Below are 22,740 nucleotides of genomic sequence, written 5' to 3' on the forward strand. Positions count from 1 at the left end.
ACTTAAATGACTTGTATTTAACCTATAAAAACTAACCGAATGTCTCAGTAATGTGTAATTATTTGATAGAAGATAACACAGCGGGATGTTTTGTACGTTCTTGTTATACACACTAGGGAGAAAAGATGGCACCTGAGATCCAAGCGGTTGCTCGTGCTACTCAAACCTGGCTGCGGTCGTCTTCGCACGTCCAGGTGCCCATCGCCTGGCTGGAAGCCTGCGTTGAGTGGCTGCAGGAAGAGGCAGGCGGAGCAGGCCGTCTGTCTCAGCAGCAGGTCAATCAACAGGTATGCAGAATGCTCTGACTATGCAGGTGAAGGCTAAATGTTTACAGAGTTATCGTCTTGTGACTTAAGTATGACATTAGGGTGGGTGGTGAATAACAGGCGGTTGTGTAAATATGGAGGAGGATCTCCCTTCTCGATCTTATCTCTGATCATGTTAACTAAGAGGCCCTTTATCAGTGAATGCTGGGAATCCTTCTCGTCTGTTTTCTGTCTGCTGTAAATATTTTGTCCCAGATTCTGACAGTTGTATTGAGCTGAAAGAATAAATAAAATAATAGACAATTTATTTATTCTAAATTAATAGAATAAATTAATTAATAGACTGTTCAAAGATACAGATAGAAGGCAAAATCTTAGTGTAAGAAACCCTGTTTTTTTATTTTAAATTTACACCCTGTCAAGTGTCATCTGTACCAGCTGGTGGTGGCGTCATGTGGGGTATGTTTTCCAGCGTTTACGCACCATTTGTAGTCCAAAGCGTACCTAAATATCGTAGGGAACAGCTGTGTACCTCCATAGCCAACATTTGGAGCTAATTTTCATTTCTCGAGAAGGCTGTGCTTCATTTCTCAAGGCACAGATCGTCTGCTGATGCTTCCAGGAACATGTCGGTGATATGAGATAATGAAAGGGGCCCACATGGCCACTGCATCTCTCTCCAGGAGGGCAATGTTTGATGAAGGATATGATATTTATTTCATGTCTGAGAGCAAAAATCTGCAGGGAAGTTTAACTACTCAGTCACAATATGTCAATAAACCTGTAAAGACTAATATAATGTGATATGACCCAGAGCTCCATAAGGCCTGTGTTTATCCAATAAGTTATCTTTAACTGTATAATTTCATCATGTGTGTCATTGAATTGAATGTAACTAATAATTTGTCATGTCTCAGAAATATATAAATGTAGCCAAGCAACAGAGAGCGTCATGAAGTAGATCTCACAGTAAACGCACTGTCAGTGACAGGATAGCAAACAGTCTGAAATCTCTCTCTCTCTCTGTGTGATCTGATATCACAGGCACTGGACCAGTGGTTGTTGACAGACCTGAGGGACCTGGACCACCCTGTTCTTCCTGAAGGGATCAGTCAGGCCCAGAAGACCGAGCTGAGCGGGATCTTCTGTGTCCAGGTACACGTCTGACTAAACACATGTTTGATGTAAGACGCCTTTATTGGTACGTTAAAAAATATAAGATGCCATACTAGAATATATTATACTGTACACTTCTCTTGGAGACATTTGTCTTAAACTCCGAGTGCTGCACACATTTAGCAGCAGGAAGGAGGTGAACACATTTACTGTAATTGATATGTATCTACAATGCACAAAGAAAATCAAATTACAGTAAAAGTAGCAGTTTATACTGACCTGCTACTTCCACGTATATCGTGCATGCCGCGTTTAGTTAGCGCTACGCACTATGGCGCCGTTCCCTCCCACTCTTGTAAATGATTATGTTTCCACAGTACTCGCCTCTGGAGCGTGCCACCAGCGCCACTCGGCTCCGTTTCAAATTACTGACCGAGTCTATTTTCGACGGAGCCTGCTGTTAGCACGTGTCAAGCTGAACAGAATAGATTCACCCGGACAGGAAGTCAGACAACAAAACACTCAACATCCATTTGGTTTCAAAATAAAATTCAATATAAAGACTCCTGATCTTATAGTCCATCACTTTTATAAACATCAAAACAGGCAACAATGAACAGCAAGTAAAACTCAGAAATTGAAGCAAAGTGTTGTTTGTACGTTTTTCTCTTTATTCCCGCGTGATCTGGTAGTTCTCCTGTGATCTTGTGAATCCGAGTGTACAGCTGCGCTCCGCTACTCTCAGGCTCCAGAAACAGACTCAGTGGGGCAGGGTGGGCGCCGTCTGACAGAGCAAAACCGCGGACTATGTGGAAATTGCGGATTAGAAAGAAAAGGGTCAGAAGGTTCCTCCTGCATTTGTCTAACCTGTCACTCTTCACGGAGCAATTTTCAGATTTCCTTTACAGCACTTTGAGTAACAGCTAATCTACAAAGAATCAAATTAATTCTAAAGACTCGCAAGAATTTGGAAGCACAAGGCTAGAATACAGCCATACCCATTAACTCCTTAGAAATGCACAGGAATGGAAGGAAACCTTGATGGAAAGTCATGCTGCTTGGAGCTACGCTTTTTAAAAATGTCTTCCAAAAGATTGAGCTGAGAGATGTAATTTAACATTCATTCTTACTTCAGTCTTTGTGGTCTCCTGCATGTTTAAAATATGTGATCTCATAAACCTCTGGTGTTTATAAAATGATGTGCATCATTGGATCAAACAACTTAAATGTTAATAACTTGTACTTTTTGAAAACCAGACGTTAAGCACTTAAAATTAAACTTGTGTTTGTGTTTTTGTGTCTTCAACTTTGTCGACTTATTGAGGCATGGTTTCTCTATGAGCTGGTTTCATAATGTGTAGCAACAATAGCAATAATAATAGAACCTTCTCCTCATTAATGGATAAGTAGCCATGTGTAGTAGTATAGACAATGGAGAATGCAACACATCGTGATGAATCGTGCTATCAAATCAAATCATTGTCAGGATAATCGAATTGAATCATGAGCCCAGTGAAGATGCACCGCCCGAACTGGTACGCTCTTTAGTGAGGTTCAGAATATTCTACAACAAGCCAACAGTACACGTAATTAACAGAATCACACAGTAAGCTTTGTGTAACAGAAAGTGAGGGTTGTTCAAGTTAAGGGACAGAAATGATTGGAGTGCAGGCAGGTGCCATATTCTAACAAAGCTCCACTGGACTTCCATTTTTCTTTGAGATGGAAAATGGAAACTCAGCTGGAAACCCCGAGACCGAGTAGTTCTGTGATAGGTCGAGGAATTACAATCATTATTTCCTTATTTTACAACACAGGTTTGCATAATGAATTTAAAGTTTTACCTCCCTCCTGTTACCTACAAAGAAAAACATTTACGTTTTTTGCACAATGAAATAAAAAAGAATCAAATCTGGTTATTGGTTTTAAAGGGACAACGATGGGCGCCACAATACGCCTGTCTTTTTATAGGAAAGACAAATCCTCACTCTGTGCTTAAAAGTGTCATTTCACTGCAGCGTCGACATATTTTACCTGATATTTTAAGAGTTTTGCAGGAAGAAGTGAATAAAATCAAAGGTGTCCCCTCTGTTTCAGGTGGATTCTTTGCTGGACGTCAGTCAGCCTGCGTACGGTCAGCTGCAGAGCTGGAGGGGAACCGACTGCGCCAACGACGACGTGTCTTCGGTCACTCAGATCACTCAGCGACCCTGGGAGGCCAGACCGACCCGCATGCTACTACTGCAGGTCAGAGGCGTTTAGGGAAATGAATTGGGTAAAACACAAATGCATCTGAAATGAAGAAGGGTTCAATACAGTTTTAAAAAGGTTAAATAAATAAACGAGCCTTATTCACACAGGGTGAGCTGAAGTTGTGAACGCAAAGGAGCTAATTTTTCCTCCTGACTTTATCCAGTCTTTTTGCTTCCTGCTCCCGAGTTAAAAATGTCCACAAGATATCCTGGTGAGCAGATGTGTGAACACAGCAGGGAATGTGCAGGAAAATTCACTTCAAGCGAGGGGGTGGGGGTGATGAGGTTTATAATCTTCAACAGGTGCAATGTTTGTGCCCGCAGTGAAGCTGCTTCATTCTCTTTTCTGCTCGCCGCATGTTCTTATCCACTCTTGATACTGTGATACTGTGAATACGTCCAATTACACATAGCATTGATTTAAAGGACAAACTGGTGGACTGTTAAAACTTGTACACCATCCTTTTAACCCAATCAAACAAGTTATTACCTCCACTCTTTATCCTAAATCGACTTTGTCATCCTGGTTCAGTCAAAGCAGCAGATTTCTTTTAAACTTGTTTTATTTCTCATGTCTATGTTTTCAGTGCACAAAACCTAAAAAGTGATTTTTTTTTTTTCTTCCCAGAATGCACTCTTAGTTAAGGCATGGCAGCGATATTGCTCTGTAGCTTTTCACCACTCTGTCTTCGCTTCACAAATATCTGCAGCTGCTTGCCAGGTTGCAACATTTGGCTGTTGGTGAGATGTTGACGAAGTTTAAAAAAAAAAAATATATATATATATATAATTAAGGAAACCAATTGAACGCTCACCCCGACTGCAGAACCCCTCGGAGCTCCCTTTTAAATCTGAATGCAATGAAACACTCACTCCTGCTCTCACATCTTCTATTGAGTGTGAACACGATGAAGACTTTGGAGCATCAGTTAGAGCAAAGCAGGAGACAATCGATGCCCTGGGCTGGAGAAACACCCGATATCTATTTAAGATTGTGTATTATTTTAACAGCTGCTGTGACCTCAAATGAAACACTCGTTTCCCCCTCACATCTCCGTTTGATCCTGTCTGACTGAGCTGTTTGCCTCAACTTGTCCTCCTCTGTGGAAACTTGTAGCATTGATGTACCTAATTGTCTGTCGTCCCCCGGGCAGCAAGGGTGGATTACCGCACGGGCCTACCGGGCCCAAGGGCTCAGGGGGCCCCTAAGCCAGACCCTCAGACGAAAGTTTGTCTAACCAGAAGTAGCCCAGCAATGAGAGGAAGCTCTCTGATTGGTGGTCAGCGGATTGACCAACAAAGGGTCCGCTCCACCAGCCAGATCCCTTTTGCTCATGTCTTAGCTCATAATGTCACCAGAACGATGATGTCAGCCCCAAGCGGATCTGCGTTGGCTTTCATTTATTTTTACAACAGAAGGAGACGGAGATGTGTTGTCCATATTTAAATACGGTCTACGATCCCAACATGATTGAGACCAGAAAGCCCGAAATTTCTCAGGTTTAAATTCAACAAAATCAAAAACACTTTTTAAAAAGAATACACATTAATGATGTTTTATACATTTAGTTTTGAACAATCCACCATCTCTGCATATTTCAGTGAACACGCCCGTGTGTTTGCTTGTGCTTCTCTTCCTCACAGAATCAGAGTGGACATGTGCAATCAGAGAGCGCATATAAAAGAGTACATTGCAGGGATATAAGGCACAGACTGTAATTTTCACCTTAAGTATTACACTTGTGATGGCTCCATGGTTTCTCAAAAATAGCGCTGGTGTTGCTTAGAAACGTTGCAATGGCTTTTTTTTTCTTCTTTTTTTTTTTTTTTTTAAACTTCTCTACAGACATTTGTGAGCAAGTTTGAAAGTTCTGGAGGTCATTAGATGTAGAGACCAAAAATGCACAGCTACGGGACGCCGGTCGAGCTTCAGTCCTTGTCACACCGGTCCCTCTTTCGACACCCGGCTGCGACCATTTGTTAAGTGTCATCCCTCACTCTCCCTCCCAAAATGTCCTCATCCTCTTAAGCTTTCACCGCCCAAAAGTCCGGATGATACAGCAGAGTGTGATTGGTTTTCTTATGTCCTGGGTTCCCCCCCCGTCTTTCCACCAATGACAGCTCACACCTGTTCTAACTCCCCTGTGCATAATGCTGCATTCATGAACCAACAGCAAACCGTTTTTAAATGGTTACAACTGATAGGTCATTACCTATTACACATGACAACATCTAAGAGTTTTGTCCATGCATGTAATTGGCTCTCATTCTCACAGGTTGCACTCTGCCATTTAGAGTTACTAAATCGTAGATATACATTCATAGATTTGTCTAAAGCCCTTTTCACACATGAACAAATCTTGCCTAAAAATGTCCCTGAAATTTTAGCCGTGAGCTGCATGTTGGGGATACAAACAGCCATGTTTGTGGTTAGTGCCCGCGGGTGGGCGGCCCAGGTTCGAATCCGGCCTGTGGCTCCTTTCCCACATGTCATTCCCCACTCTCTCTCTCTCCCTGATTTCTGACTCTATCCACTGTCCTGACTCTCCATTAAAGGCACAAAAAGACCCAAAATAAATCTTCAAAAAAAAAAAAAAAAAAAAAGAAGTTAGGGTGAGTCGATATGAGAACGCAGCAGGTACTATTCTGGAAAACTGCTGCAAATGAGTGTGGGAGGGGGGGATAAAATCTGTACCCTGAGACTGACATGCTACTGCTGGGATCTTCATGCATGGACAGGAAGTCAGAAAAAGGGAACGCACAGAACATCCGCTCAATTTGAAATTAAGACAAAATATACAGACTCCTGATTGTTTATCCCATCGCTTTATCTACATTGAGACAAAACAAGCACCTAAGGAACAACAAATCAATCCAGTTAAGGCTAAGTAACCTGTTGGTGACAAGTTGTTGTCTTTATTTATGCAAGATCTTGTAAACCAGTGAGTCCAGCTGCTCATGTCTCTGCTGCACTAAGCCTTCAGAAACGGACCCAGCGGGGTAGGACGGAGCTAAACCTACACAGAGACAGAACGCTGCGCATCATAGGGTGCCTCCGCCCCCTCCCTGTCTGACAAGGAAAACGTCCAGCTGTGAAGGACATGTGTGGACTAGTAACTCAGGAGTGGACTGAAAATTAATTGAAATTTTTAGGAACGTGAAACCGGCTTGGAAAATCAGTTTCAATCAGCTGTTATACCCTTGGTATAATACCCTTTTATACTATTCTAACTTCACAGCCATTTCCCAGTTCAGCTGATCTTTGTTAAACTCTTTGTCTGTTGTTCAGGTGACCGATGGAGTCCAGAGCCTGGAGGCCATGGAGTATCAACCTATTCCTGCACTCAGCACCGCTCTCAGGTGAAAAAGAATAACTCAGTCAAACACTTTCACTGGTGATATTTACTGATAATAACATAACATTAAACCTTTTCTAAATAGTAGTCATTTCTAACTTTACAGATGGATTGTTGTTGTTTACCTTGTGTTAGATTAATCGGGTGGAGGTGCACTTTAAAGGTTGACAAACACATCACTGAAGTCTCTAATAGATACAGTTCTAATAACAGACGATGTTTAAAAGGTCTCCTTGCCTCGTGTAACCTTCAGGCCTGGTGCGAAGCTGCAGCTGAAAGGGAAGTTGGTCTGCAGACTCGGGGTGCTTCTGCTGGGGCCGTCGAACGTTAAAGTCCTGGGTGGTGAAGTGGAGGACCTGGTGCAAAGAAATAACCAGGTATACTGTTCAAGCAGATACATGTTTACTTTGTATTTGTATGAATAAAAACCTTCTGATTTAGAACACGAGTTAGAAGTTGATCTTTGTAATAACGCCTTCCTTACATTTTAATGTCAAAGACAACGTTTTTGTATGATGTGTAATAATTTATAGTGATTCAGTGGATTGTGTTTTTCTATATTTCTCTGACAGGGTCGGGTCCTGTGTCGGACGCTGGGACTTCCTGAGGAGGAGCAGCAGCAGCAGCAGGCGGGGGAGGAGGTCCAACTAGCACAACAAGGTGCATACATGAGAGCTTATATATCTGAGTGCACACTCACACGAGGCCACAGTTTCTCTGATCTGTGCAGAAGCAAGATTATCCCCCCCTCCCTCATTCCCCCACTGACATCGCTCCAGGCCAAACCAGGCCTGAGCACTGTTACCTCTTGTACATACCTCATCACCCCATCATAGGACACCTTGTGTCTCAGAGTCAGCTCCATGGAGAACACTGAAAACATGACCGCAACTTGTCTGACCTTGTTGCTTATTTTGAGTCGTTTTGGTCCGATACGGGACTCTACAGGACGATATTCATGTCTGCCCAAGTCTTGAGTAAACACGGTACCTCTTCATCGCTGCCGTTGTTTAAAATCCTTGTAGAGACGAGCGCTCACATGGACTTTACAGCGTGTACACGGTACGCTCCTGTGCTTGTGCTCCTGCATGCGCTGAAGTGTACCGAGCGTGAGTTCATTACGGAGCACTCACTGTAGTCAAACAAACTGGATTTTGGGGGTCAAATGTGCTTGGGTGTGTGTGAGTGTGTGTGTTTGTGTGTGCCCGACCTTAAATGGTAGATTGAAACTCGCTGACGACGATGATGAACGCCTGAAATTTCTTCTTTCAATTCCACAATGAAACGTAACCGTTGTGTTTTGTTTTCTCTTCAGGTAACCAGGAGGTCGACGACCTGGAGCTCGATGATGCAGAATTGTTGGCCAGTCTCGAGACCCAAGAGATGGTCGGGAGGGTCCCAGCTGTTAGAGACAGTGGCTACGGGACCCTCAGCGAGACCTCCACTCTGTCCTCTAGAAGCTCCTCTGTCAGGAGTCTCGTCTCCACGACATCATCCAGGTGAGAGTAGTAGAACTTCTTAGTTTTCACTAGGATTGCAAAGGGTTGTAAAATTTCTGGTAAAATTTCCAGAAACTTGTGCACTTGAGGAGTAGGATATTCAAGTGACATCTGGTTAGTCAAGATTATGCTAAAACTATATTTAAGTTCCCTGTTAAGGGCCAACCTTCTATTTTGTAAATTCCTGGTTTATTCCCGTTTATTCCCATAAATTCCTGTTAATTCCCATGGAAAGTTTCAACTTTGAAAAATCCCAGAATTTTGCAACCCTAGTATTCACTGTCAGGATAATACACTTGATATGCTTACATTGAGGAATCATGAATCACTTTCATTCCACAGCATATGACAAACTTCATTTAATATCCTGGTGGGTGTTTTTTTTTTCTTGATTTTTGATGTTTTTCCATCACAGCAAGGGACCGCCATTATATTTCATGAGGGAGTTTAATAAATGAAATGAAATACAAGGTATACAAAAATAAGTTGACAATGATATTGAGACGAAAAAGGATTATTATAATGGTATATTGAGAGACTATAAAGGTGACTTGAGAGGCACATGGAACATTCTGAATAACGTCATAAGATCTGACTCAAGGGCCACAAATTCTTCCGATTTTTTTGTTAAGGATGATAAAGTTATAAAAAAACAACACTGAGATTGTAAATTAGTTTAGTCCTAATCAAATCAAGAGAACTAGAAGGGATGGTGGAGGGAGTCAAATTCTGCAGTCAATGTATCTTGGAGGAATTTGTCTCTATCATTGTTATAAAAAGTTAAGAGTAAAACATCAACTGACTGTCATGGTATTGATATGACAATTTAAAAAAAGACAATAGACTGCATAATTACTCCATTCACCTACATATGTAATTTGTCAATTAAAACTGGTACTTTTCCTGAAAAACTGAAAATGGCAAAAGTAGTCCCACTCTTTAAAAATGGTGACAAACATTGTTTTAATAATTACAGACCGGTGTCATTGCTGCCTCAGTTTTCTAAAGTGCTGGAAAAGTGTTTTGCTCAAAAATTAGATGATTTTATAGAAAAAAATAATCTAGTGAGAAACAGTATGGATTTAGAACAAACAGAAATACTTCTTTAGCATTAATAGAATTCATAGAAAAAATCACAGCAGCCATAGAAAACAAGAATTACACGGTCGGCGTATTTATTGATTTAAAAAATGCTTTTGACACCGTAGACCATGATTTGTTATTATCCAAATTACTAAATTATTGAATTAGGGGAATTGCACATGAATGGTTAAAAAGTTATTTAGAAAATAGAAAGCAGTTTGTACAGTTTGCTGGTTTTGACTCGGAGTCTAAAAAAGTTATGTGTGGGGTCCCACAAGGATCAGTTTTGGGCCCAAAATTGTTTAATCTGTATATTAATGACATTTGTCAAAGTTCTATCATTTTGCAATTTCTTTTGTTTGCTGATGACACAAATATTTTTTGTTCAGGAAACGATTTGAAGTCCATTACAGAGACTATAGTGTGTGAAATGGATAAACTGAAATTGTGGTTTGATGAAAATAAATTATGGTTGAACTGGAATAAAACAAAATTTATGATTTTTGGAAATAGAAAAAAGGAGGAACACATCAGCATGTCTGTAAACGGTGTTCTCATTGAAAGAGTTTCTGAAGCAACATTTTTGGGAGTCATAACTGATGAAAAACTGACGTGGAAACCTCACATAGAATATGTAAAGAGAAAATAGTGTAAATGTATTGGTGTTTTGTACAGAGCGAAGGACAGTTTGGATTCCGCTTCTCTCCATATGTTGTACTGTTCGCTTATTCTTCCATATTTCACTTATTGCAATGAGGTATGGGGCAGCACGTATGTGACCAACACTAAACCTTTGTTTGTTTTACAGAAAAGAGCGATCAGACTTATAAACAAAGTGAACGTTAGAGAACATACTAACAGACTGTTTATTAGCTCACGTGTGTTGAAATTTCAGGATCTAGTTCACTTGAAAACATTGTTAGTCATGTTTAAAGCTAGAAATAGATCCTTACCCGAAAATGTACAGAAGTTGTTTGTATTTACATCTAATGAGGAGGATCGTAGACGGAGATTTAATTTTAAAAGTCCATTTGCATTAAAACAAATGTGTATCTCAGTAAATGGAGTTAAATTATGGAATTCTCTCGATAATCATTTAAAATGCTGCTCAACTATCATTCAATTTAAAAGAATGTATAAAGAAAAGGTTCTGGGAAATTATGAATGTATTGAGTTAATCTAACTGATTGTATTTGATTGTTTCTATATTTTTGATCTATTTTTTGTTTTGTGAAAGAAAGAGAAAACAACAGGTTAGCCATCTTATTCTGTTAAACAGTTTCTTGTGTTATTAGGAAAAGGGGGCAGGTATTATAAGTTTTCTTCTTCCTGCTCCTGTTTGCTCATGAACAGTGTTTCAGCATTATGAGAAAATATTTTTTGTTGTGTATTATTGTGTTGAAACCATACACTGAATTGAGCAAATAAATAAATCAAATATGAAAAAAATGTGAAATAAAGCACAAACTTTGCATTTAACAGACTGTGGTCACTTATAGAACCTCTGCATCAAGAACAATGCAAACTTTAATTAGAGGGTACTGACCACCAATTCCCTGCACAGTCTGAAACAAATGAGAACAAATTGCAGCATGATTGAAATGTTTTGACATGATGGATGGAAGTCACTTTAATATGAAATGTACACATGCTGTCTTGTGTCAAATGATGGAGCATTAACCACCTGCAGGCTGTTTCCAAAGACAACACTTATCAGTTCACATGTATCTGGAGGAGTTTTACTTTGCAATTCTGATCTTACAGCCCGCATGGCAGATGTCTTTCTGAAAACTCTTTGACTTATTAAAACGTAGCATCTGTTTTTTTAAAAAGCTGAAGAAAACCAAGACACTCTTCTGGAAAAAAAGTTAAATACTTTTTTTCAATCAGCTATTTTTTTTTTTAGCTAAATAAACCCCAGACTAAATTAAAAAACAAGAAGATTAACAATCCACTTTTAGCCGCACAAACAGCTTTGCTCACGGTTGTTTGTGCTGAAGAATGCTGTTTGTGCCAAGACCTTGTTACTCTACATGATCTGTTTCTAGCTTATTAAAATGAAATGAAATAAGGCTTGTTACTTTTTCCAGAAGAGTGCCTCAGTGTTTTCTGTCTTCCTCAACTGTTTAAAAACAGCGGCCTACATATTTAGAAAATGTAAAAAAACATAACAGAGAGTCTATTTAACAGACATTTGTAAAAGCATTCTTAAAGCTCCTTTGAGGAAGCTTCAGTTTGTTTTTCGATTTTGAACTATGAATGCTGGTTGAACTATTTTTTTCTATTACGAAGAAAAGATGATAATCACATTATAATTCTTCTTTTTTTAAACCCTATATAGAGACAAATGTGTTTTGAACCTGCAAGTTTAATCAGAAAGTGTCAGGGTCAGCTGTAGTGGTTGCAGGAGCATATCATTGTCATGGCAACGGATGTTTGTTTGTTTGTTTGTTCGTGTGTTTTTTTGTTTTTTTTCACATCTAAAAACACAAAGAAAAAACAAATTAGCAACAGAACAAAGCTACAATAACCTTATCGGTCGATCTTTTGCAGAAGTGGTACGACCCAGAGCAGCAGAGGTGATCCACTCCAAGGCCGTCACCGTGGTAACCAACAAGATAATTCTCACCTCTCGGACGTCTTGCCTCCCGAACGAGCGATCCCAGACCACAACCCGACAGACGAAGACTTCCAAGATGAGGACTTTGAGGATCTCCCCCTGGATGAGTTGGATGTCGAGATGTTTCAACAAAGCGCCGACGTTAGCAGCAGCACTCACAGGAGCACGGGGAACCATAACCAAGCAACAGAACCACAAACTGTGATCGGCTCTGGGCCGCGGCTTGATTTTAACGACTCCAGATCCACCGCGCAGGGCTTCAGTGGAGGAGCTACAGAGCAGATTGTAAAGCCATCACACCAATCAGGAGCTGATCCTAATGATGAGAATGATTTCATGGATCTCGATATGGACTGTTTTCTGGAGGAGGTGGAAACTGGGAGAAATGGAGCGCCAAATCAGCTCCCTGTTCATCAAGGACCTAGAGACCAAACCAGAAGTTCAAGCTCCAGTTGTAGACCTACCAGCCTCTCTTCAAGAACTGATCCACATCAGAAACAAAGCACCACCTCTAGCTTCACAGAAACGGAGAGATTTTCATCTGCACCAAGTCGTAGCTCAGGTCCTGCTCTCACTCTAACCTCGCCTCCTTTTACGTATTTGTGCCTGCTGGAGGAGAAGAAATCCAAAGATCAGAACCAACCCGTGGAGATCCGTGTCAAAGCTTTCATTGTGACTCTCCTGGGGAAGCTTAGCAGCAGCAGCGGCCTTTGGCGTGTCTGCGCTACAATATCCGACGGAACGGGCTACCTGGACGTGGAGCTCTCTGACGAGGTTTTGACCGGCCTGCTGGGATTCTCGGTGGCGGGAAAGTCGATACTGAAGCGAGACCCGGCCCGGAGAGGGGAGCTGGACGCCGGCATGAGGCGCTGTCAGGAGGAGCTGGTGGACATGTGCTGTGTCATGACCATCGTGGTCGAAGCAGAGGGCGGGAAAGCTGTCGTGACAAAGGCAGACCCGGTCAATGAAAATGCGCTCCGGGAGCTGGAGCAGAGGGTTAAAGAAACGAGGAGGTAAACTTAGAAGGGAGGTTGAGGGGTAGTAGGCGGTAATGAGGAAATCACAGGCAGCTGAGAGGTACATTGGCCTTTAAATTGACACAAATTTAACTCCTCATCAACATTGCCTTGAATGTTTCCTCCTCGTGTTAGGTAATTTCTTTTAAAGGCTTCCTGATCAACCGAGAGCAGAATGTGTGAACGGGATGATCAGCAGGCTGCGTGTTGAAATGCATCCCATCTGCTACATGTGAATGTGACATTCTGTCATTTGTCATTAGAGGAAATCATTCATCTATTCACAGAGCTATTTTCAGCCTTGAGCTCCGATGCATCGCTCCCAAAAAGAAGGCAGATTACAGATGTATCTGTGTTGTATCGTAATAACATATTTGTTACAAAAAAGGAAGAAAGCATTCTCAGTTTTTTTTTCTGTGCTTTCATTCTCTGAGACGAGAAGAGTGAAGCATGTGGGATGAGAGCGGGGAAGTTAGGCGGGGAGACCAGACAAGAAATTACATTTTGATTGTGTTAATGAATTGGCAGCCTTTGCATTTATTCAGTACATCCATTACTTCTGACTGACAAATGATTAAATATCCAAGGGCACCGTTGGTCTTTAATAAACCCCCCCTTAGAGAATAATGAGAGGAGAAGATGATAAAGGAGAGACCATGAGCTCCGATTATTTCTTCTCATTATAGATCCTCATCTGTGTCCCCCCCCCCTCTTGATTAATACACACAGCACACATTTGATTCTTGATTCTGTATTTACTGTGTGTAGTTGTCTTGATTGTTCTGTAGGTTTTTATGAGTTTGTCGACAAATAAAATGTGTTTCAAAGACCTTGCTGTTAATTTTACCTTTGCGTCCGAGTCAAATCAGTGATGTAATCCTTAAGATCAGATAAATAACCCGACAAATTAGACTTAATTTGCATTGATATGTTTTATTAAATACACCTCTGGGACATGCATTGTTTAAGCACATGTAATTATTTCCCTTTAAGATGAAACATCTCATCAATTTGTGATACACTATTCAATCTGTCTTGTCTGCCATTAAACAGTTTATTTATGTGGTATGTTGTCTTCATTGTGAGAAGCGTACAAAGATACCGCATGAGATGTATATAGTGTGTGTCCGTTCAGAGGGGCCCTCACACACACACACACACATACATGTTTTTGTCTTCACGCCTCTGTGCACTTCCATTCAGGTAGCTTGGTTCATTAAGGGCTAATTAGGTTGAACATCTAAATCAGGGTCTTGCTATGCATGTGGATTGGCTGTTATGTGCTAATGAGGCTGGATACGATGGAGAGGGGGAAGGGAAGGGGGGGGGGAGCAACCCATAGGGAGAATGAAGTGGAATAAATATTGGGCGATGGAGTGAATGAAATGAAGGGAGAGCTGTTATGTTACAGTGGAGATTGAATACAGCGTGTATGTCACTCAAATAGACAGGTGGTGGTGGGTAGCAGCGTAAACATGACAAACTAATATTACTTCATATGTGTTGATTTTTTTGTTTTTTAGAGCTACTAGTAATTTATGGATGCTGCTGAGGTGTTCAGGGGAGGAGCCTGTATGGGCAGCCACTTTATTTTAACCTGCAGCACAATGTCATGACGGGATAACAATATAATCAAGACGTATAGTATTCAAGTTATTTTCATCTCATTGTACAGTGTTCCCCTTTGTTATTTTATTTTATTATATCTTTGCTTTAATACAGTGTATAGCTTCTGTACAGTTTATTTGAAATCACTTAGCCGTTATTACAACTTATTTATTTTTACTTTTACTTTTTTTTGTACTCTTTTTTTTTCTTATAATGTTATTCTATTTTATATAGAATTGTAACTTTTTTTGGCAGAAGCTGACTCAGGGAGAAACGCACAATAATTCCAATGTACCTGTACTGTCCTGTACCTGTGCAAATGGCAATAAACATCTATTCTATTCTATAGTATTCAAGTTATAGGTTATGTTATGAATGGGAACGTTTATGCTAATAAAGAAAATTTGTTGTTTTTGTTTCCCTTATAAACATAAAAATATATTATTTATTAGCTTGTTATGTTATTTAAGTTTGTTATTTTTGAGTCTACAATTAAATCTCAATTAAAAGGCAAGATAGTCAATGTATTGATTTCGAAGTTTATAAGCTTATATGAGGAGAATCATCACAATCTTAAAATCCCTCTCACCTTTATTTACCTGTAAACCGTGGCTGGTAGGTCGCGCAAATTCCTCTGCTAATTTCCAACCCTGGGGTAGCACTTTTCTTTTCGATATAACACCTGTTCAGTCAGGAGAAGCTTGCATTAATTTATGAGCATGGTGACGAAAAGCCTGTGATTGAGGGGGCTACGCATGCGCAGAGCCGCTTAGTCGCACACCATGATAGGTAGCACTATTTGACACAACACCTGTCGCCCCGTTGCTCTGAGAGGATCGGACATTAATAAAAAAACAAGGCTGCAAAAGTTTCATGTCTAGAAGTTAAAGTAAGTGTAGTTAAAGTGAAACACAACTGATTATGTTCGACTATTTTTTTGTTATCAACAACAAAAAGGGAAAGTTGATGACGTAATGGGGGGCGGATATTCACAGACCGCTAATTCAAGCTACAAGAATGCTAACATCACGGAGACAATGTGTGTTGCCCCTGACTGAGGATAATGAAGAGGGTTGAAAAGAGGATTATATAGTAAGTGAGCTCTGTTTGCTTACATTTGGTTCCTTATGTTATGTGTTGTTTGCCTTGGGCTAACACTACAGCTAGCCGGAAGCTCACTGCTAGCTAGCAGGTGAAGTGTGTAGCTGTTTCCATGGTAGCAGAGCATCAACCTGCTGTATGTTATTGTTTTTGCTCACAGCTGAGTAATATCAAATTTACTATTTTTTTTGTCATTATGATTATCGTTTTCAGTTGTTTTATGACTGTTGTTGTTGTTGTTGTTGTTGTTGTTTTTTGTTGTGTTCTATTTTGCATGTGCAGAAAACTACACTCTTATTTAGACAGGTGCAACATCAGCCTCAGGTATCCTGCGGTGGTTTGGAGCGTCCTCAGGAAATAACGGTGCGTTCCAGTTGATCTCGTAAGTGGGAAATTCCCAGTTCCCAGTCGGAAGTGTCAACTGGAACGCCCCCCTGAAGTCGTAATTACGACTCGGAAACTCTGAGAAAAAAAATGCTAAACTCGTCCGCAGGAGCAATATGCATATAACCACTAGGAGCAGTGTAGAGTTGTAGGGTGATGAGGCCGGAAATGACAACATCGGAGACACCAGAGAGCCGCTACAACAATAGCGGAAAGTTTATAGATCAAGCCCACTAGGCACATATAGGGAAGCTCTGTTTTCACTGCCAGATCTGAGTCCTTTTACCAGCACTGATATATAGATGAATACAGCCTTGGCAGTCAATTAGGACTGAAGTGGACAAGGAAAAATGCAGAGCAGACGAGGACACAAACTAATCATTAACAGCAGGAATTCATTTGTCAGATATCTCAAATGAAGCATATGACCCTCATCATTTCCTTCATAAATGTATTACAAGCGCGCTGCAGATCTGAGGTTCATTGCGCAGTCTTGTGAGGAAATTACAATTTTTGAGTCTTTAAAAGTTTGTCAAGCAGCAGCACACCGTAAATTACATATTTCAGAAGCAGTATGAGAAAGTGCTTGACTGCCCTAATGGCTTTCCATTTGCAATATTATTTCCTCCATGTTAGTTTCCACTTCAGTCTCAGTCCTGAGCGGCAGCAGGAGGAGGAAAAAAAAAAATGCTTTTTTTTTTTTTTTTCTTCCACTGTGAGTTTCGATGTACCTTTTCCAAATTGCAGATCGCAGGCGGGTGGAGGAGGCTGAGGCAGGAGGGACTGAACACACACACACACACACAGGGAAGAGAGCGCCGTGCTAATTTCTCTAATGCTCATATACAGCTGCACTGTACCTCTTTGGTCATTACAAATGTCAATGTAAAAAGTACATGAGCAGTCCTAATACCCCTCCCGCTGCAGCAGCTGTAATTTTCTTTGCCCTATTACATTTAGTAATGAAAAATCCACTTAGACAGCTCAACCTCTCTTTTAGGCCTCCATCAAAATGAGCAAATGGTTTCTCTTCATGGCAAAAACATACCTCTTTATGTGCGTGTACCTGTGTGTGTGTGTGTGTGTGTGTGTGTGTGTGTGTGTGTGTGTGTGTGTGTGTGTGTGTGTGTGTGTGTGTGTGTGTGTGTGTCTGCTGAGGCCGGAGGATGTGAGTCATTAAAGGAATAGAAAATTATGAGGAGCAGGACTTTGGATATTTTAGTTTTGGCTCATCAGGATGGATAGAAGGATGACTATTGTGCTTTTTAAAAGGAATGAATCATGAAAAAAACTTTTGCAGGGGGTTTATTGTAACTGAAAAAAAGTGTTTTTCTGAGTCATTGGCCTGTATATTAAAGCCCATTAAGACAGCATGTTAAGAAAATTGGATGTACCCAAAAGCAGGAAGGCCAATGATTCTTTCATTTAGATATTTTTATTTTGAAGTTTGGATTTTACAGACTTCAGATTTCTGCCTTCCCAATAATACATATAAAGTATAAAAAATAAAAACGAAAATATTATGTATATTTATTATAATAGATTTTTTTTCCATTTCAATTTTTCTGAATTCTGTGTTTTTTCGTTTCTGGTCAAGGAGCTTATTAGAAACATGCAGAGGCTTTTTGGGTCGGGTAGAATCACTTCTATCTGACATAGTTCTTCTCCAATGCTGGAACATGTGTTGGTTTGCCGTTTACCTGGCAAACCGAGGGGCGTCCAAAACGGCCGTGTGGGGTTGCCTTAAAACCGCCTACCTTCTCTGGTCCAAACAAATCCAGAGCATTCAGGACCAGAATCTAAAGTTAGAAGGAGGACATACTGACTGCTGCATTGTTGTCAGAGAAGCCAGCACTTCAACATAGCATGTTTCCTTAATGTCTGATCAGATAGTAAAGTCACTTTATCATCTCACTCAGTAGATATCTTACATAATGCTCCTTTGGGGCGGCAGTAGCAATCAGTCTGTAGGGACTTGGGAACTGGAAGGTCACTGGTTCAAGTCCCGGTGTGGACTAAATCTGGAAATTGGTCTGGTAGCTAGAGAGGTGCCAGATCACTCCCTGAGCACTACCTAGGTGCCCTTGGGCAAGGCAGTGTTCCCTCCCCCACCAGCTGTCTGTGGGCAGCCTCACACATCTCTCCATCAGTGTATGTCCATAGGATCCTGTTTGTGCATGTGTGTGTATTAAGCATGTTCAATAACAGTGTAACACTGATTTATTCTAAACCTGGAGCATGACAGCAAGACATGACAACAACCTCTGAGCTCCCCACCCTGAGTGTGACATCATGGCAACATGGACGCCGCAGGAATTTAATCAGTTGTGGCAATTTCATCTTCTAATTAGCATCGCACCAAATGCAGACTCACCTGGCTTTTTTAAAGAGAATGAGAGATGACATTCTGATTAGTTTGATTCATGTTACGCCCAAAACACAAAGATTTATTTAGAAAAGTAAAACATTTGTTTTGCTGCCCCTCCTTCAAAAACACTTGCAGCATTTTGACCAGAGACATTTCTTTCAAACTCTCCCGTTAAGGCGTCTAACTTGGGCAGCTGAAGCTCTGTGTGGGGGGGGGGGAGAATAAGAAGAATGAGAGCTGTTAGGAGGAATGTATGCAGAGTGAGACATCTTAATGATTCTGAAGCTGTAATCTTGCAATTAGAAAGAAAGAATGAACGTGAACTTTGGTCTCCTCTTGTTGACTCAGGTGAGGGATTTTTAACTAGACTTGTTCGGCTAGGTGAGGCCGCTCTGACAGAGCGCAGACAATCGATTGACAGGCCAACAATACCGCCGGCCTCTCTCCACGCTCTACTCTCATACTACCGAATCATTACCTCCATTTGAATATGAGCGGGATGCACTTGAGGAGCAGGACTTAAAAGAAAGGAACGAAAGGGGTACCACATAAAGAGACGAATGAGTGATTTTGCTGTGACAAGGAAGAGAATGGATCACTCCCCCCACTTGTCCTTTCTTTCTCCACCGAGACGAGGAAGCCTGACAAGCTGGCCATTAGGAAGGTAATTTGAAAAGCTGTGCAGAGTGCTTTCTCTGCGCCCTTAAACCTCTTGAACATTATGAAGCCTTGTTCTGTATCCCTAGTTAATGTTAAGAGAAAACGCAGGCTGGAAAAGACTTCAGACGCACGTGTGCGTTAGGGCTGTGCAATTAATCGCAAATTTCATCATTATCGTGATATGAGCATTTGTTATAAATACGTTGAAAAAAGTCTGAATTCATCCCAATAAATAGGAAATGTTGTTTTAAGCAAATACGCAATGCTTTCTCACTCAGCATGTGTACATTTCCTGGGTTTTAATGGCCGTGCTTTGTTGCAGTCAGATGAAGCTTAAGCTAGCTACCTTCAGAGTAATCGTTCTGATATATAATTAAAATCAAATGCTTTTTATCTTTATTTTAGATTGAGGAGTAACAAGTTGCAAACACGGATGTTAAACATGAAGACCAGCAGATATTAGGTCAGCGCAGAATTCACATTGTAGGATGTGCAATGTCAAGTCAAGTGTTCTTTGCTGCAAACCAAAACTGCCCGCTTTTGCGTTTTCCATGACTAATCGACAGTAAAAGTCCGTCTGATATCATGATCAGTAGTCATGTGTACATGTGGTAGGATGTTCCCAGCCGACTCCTGTCCAAGAAGGTTACATTTAAATTTAAATTCCTATTAACTGACTCGTCTAAAGGTAGAAAAAACATTCAGAAAACAGTCAAAATTCGGGGGTGCCAGATAGCCTGGTGGTTATGCCGCGCCCCCGATGTGCAGACGCTATAGTCCTCACCGCAGCGGCTTTGGGTTTGAATGTCATCCCCCGCTCTCTCTTCCCAACATTTCCTGTCTCTCTTCAGCTGTCCTATCAAATAAAGGCAAAAAGGCACCAAAAAATATTTTTACAAAAAAAAAGAAAACAGTCAAAATTCTCTACAGGTAAATTTGAGAGTGGCTAATGTTAGCAGTGCTAGCACCACCAGCCATCGTCCTCCCTGCAGGTTAACACCCAAATCAGTGTTTCGACTAGGTTTACAGCGTTGGGGGGGTGGGGACAAGCCGACATGGCGACACGATGCCCCCCTAATATAATGGTAGGGGAAACACTGCCCACATACTTGTGCTAAATGTGTCTCGTACCCACATCCTCTTTGCTCCATGTCTGATCCGGACAGAAAAGTATTTAAAATATGACATGCAGTAATATAAGCAACGCAGAAGTGTCAGTCCTACAGCGGTTGTTGTCAACAGACTGTTGTCATAGAGACAAGACGGGAGGTGCAGCGCTCTTTTTCTCAGCGCGTAAACACTTCAAGTGCACAGCCAGTGTGTTTCTGCCCAGAGAAATCACCAGGTGAACACGGGGGCCTTAGTCGTCTACACATGCACATCCCTATAGCTGAAGCTAACGGTGCATGTAAACTTACTGAAGGTTAATCCTCGTCAAACCTTCCTAACAGGCAGCGTGTCAAACTAATGTTCTGCTCAGATCAATGTGGCTCTTCAAAGTCAGAGACATTAAGTAAGCAGTCATCCAGCTGTTCAGCGTCAACACACCACCTCTGAATCCCCGTTATTTTTTATGCATGGAGGAGATTACGCAGAGTGATCTTTAGGTGATCTGGTCACATTTCTAAAACGGTCGTATGTGACATCGGGGTGTTAATTTTATGGGGTGTGTGCACCTGTTTGTGACTGTGCGAGTTAATGCCTTCGATTTCACGAGGCAGGATATGAAATGAAAGGTCACCCATCAGGAAACCGTCGGGATAAGGAGGAATTAAGAGGAAATGAGATCCACCAGGAGGGAGATTAGAAGGTGTGTGGTTTAAAGAGAGACAGAAAGAGGAAATACTGGCTGAAGGGCTTCTATAGGACGAAAACCACCTGAGAGTTTATGTTTAAGATTGTGTCTCTGAGGTCATTTATATACGTCTGTGCTGACAGGACAGGTAGACGAGAAAAGGTTACTAACAGAACTACACACATATACACGACGAGGGCTGTTTGGCAATGTCTTGTGTTGTTGCCGTAGTGATTGGCATACAGGGAAAAGAACTTGGGTTTTTCTTGTGTAAAAAAAAAAGGCCAAATTTGCTGGTGAAGGCTGGGCATTCACAACACAGCATCCAGCCTTTGCTCTTAGGTTGCTGTATTATTATTCTCTGCTTTTCATCCTCCAGTGTAGCTTTTTCTCTCTTGTCCTTCTTCCTTCTCCCCGGATAAACTCTCTGCGCTCTCTCTCTGTTCAGTCTCCCCGCCGCTCTATTATGAACTGATCTTCTATTCTTTTTTTCTGCATTGACAGAAAATAAAATAACAGTGTTTGACGTTGTTCACAGGGCTTGAACTCTGAAAACAGTCTTACTTTAAAACTTTAAGATGGAACTGCTGGAAAGATGGAACATGTTTTTTTGCACGAGTGTTTCATATGCAGAATTGATACTAGAAATTTGTTTTAAGCATGCTGAAGCTGAAGAGATTCATACAACTGCATGGAGGACCTTTGTTGCTTGTCATGCCCTCCTAACCCCCCTCCCCCCCCCCTGATTTCTTCTGTTTCTTCTCAGTCAGCTCTTCCCTGTAACATCCAGTGCAAAGACACTGAGAACTGACTCTTCAGCAAGTGGCAGAGAGCAGTTAAACATGCAAAATGAAGAAGAAAAAAATGTATGCATATATCTAGATTTTGTAAATGAGGGACAAGAAGTAGAAAACATGTAGTTTTCTAAGTATCTTTAAAGGGGACATATTATTTAAAAAAATCCTCTTCTACAGTGTTTGTGAACATATATTTGGGTAACCTGAGTGTCTACAGACCCACAAAATGTGAAATAGATCCATCCAATCCTTTGTTTGTGGTCTGCATAAGTCTGACAACACAGAGAAAAATGCTCTGTTTCAAATGTGCTCTCCTTGTGATGTCACAGTGGGATTCTGGTAAAAAAAAAATCCCCTCCCCTCCCCTGGTATCTCCACCCATGGACTCCTACCCCAGCCTAGAACAAAACTTTGGTGCAGGTCCTCCATTTTTATTCTCACTACAGAGGAGTGATGTCTACCAGGAAAACTCAGGGGGGCTCATTGCATTTAAAGAGACACACACACCAAAACGGAGCGTTCTGAGAGAGCTGGTTTATACAGGGTCACAAACCTCCTCTGGTGCTTGATTCATGTTATATTTTGACCAAAGCACAGCTCAGATGTTTCATTTAGACCACAGGGGGACTATTTGAAAATGTCCTCTTTAAGATTATCATAAATAAAGTTATTTTCTCTTTAAGTGATGGCTGTGGTTTTGAGGATTTGCAAAGAAGCACACAATTAAAAACTCTAAATTTGAATGTAAGCAGCCTCCACTTTTTACATACAATAAACGTGTTTTAATGCGTCAGTCCCCTCGGTGTGCTGTAGTTGAGA

General features: G+C 41.1%; 1 protein-coding gene across 1 annotated transcript; it reads left to right on the forward strand.

Annotated features, from left to right (window-relative positions):
* The first annotated feature begins 79 nt into the window (after nt 1-79).
* rmi1 (RMI1, RecQ mediated genome instability 1, homolog (S. cerevisiae)) lies at nt 80-14,037 on the forward strand. Its single transcript, XM_061038878.1, has 8 exons — nt 80-287; nt 1,311-1,421; nt 3,480-3,629; nt 6,924-6,994; nt 7,244-7,367; nt 7,563-7,650; nt 8,306-8,489; nt 12,126-14,037. Exons 1-8 carry the CDS (start codon nt 126-128, stop codon nt 13,207-13,209), a joined length of 1,974 nt encoding a protein of 657 aa, XP_060894861.1. The 5' UTR covers nt 80-125; the 3' UTR covers nt 13,210-14,037.
* The last annotated feature ends 8,703 nt before the right edge of the window (nt 14,038-22,740 follow it).

This window comes from Labrus mixtus, chromosome 5 (assembly GCF_963584025.1).
Source record: "Labrus mixtus chromosome 5, fLabMix1.1, whole genome shotgun sequence".
Classification (NCBI taxonomy): Eukaryota; Metazoa; Chordata; class Actinopteri; order Labriformes; family Labridae; genus Labrus; species Labrus mixtus.

What these genes read in the sequence shown, in the direction of transcription:
- rmi1 (XM_061038878.1), top strand. Translation starts at nt 126, where the DNA reads ATGGCACCTGAGATCCAAGCGGTTGCTCGTGCTACTCAAACCTGGCTG. An exon ending in GCGGGATCTTCTGTGTCCAG is followed by an intron (nt 1,422 to 3,479) that starts GTACACGTCTGA and finishes CCTCTGTTTCAG; the next exon opens with GTGGATTCTTTGCTGGACGT. An exon ending in TGGTGCAAAGAAATAACCAG is followed by an intron (nt 7,368 to 7,562) that starts GTATACTGTTCA and finishes TTTCTCTGACAG; the next exon opens with GGTCGGGTCCTGTGTCGGAC.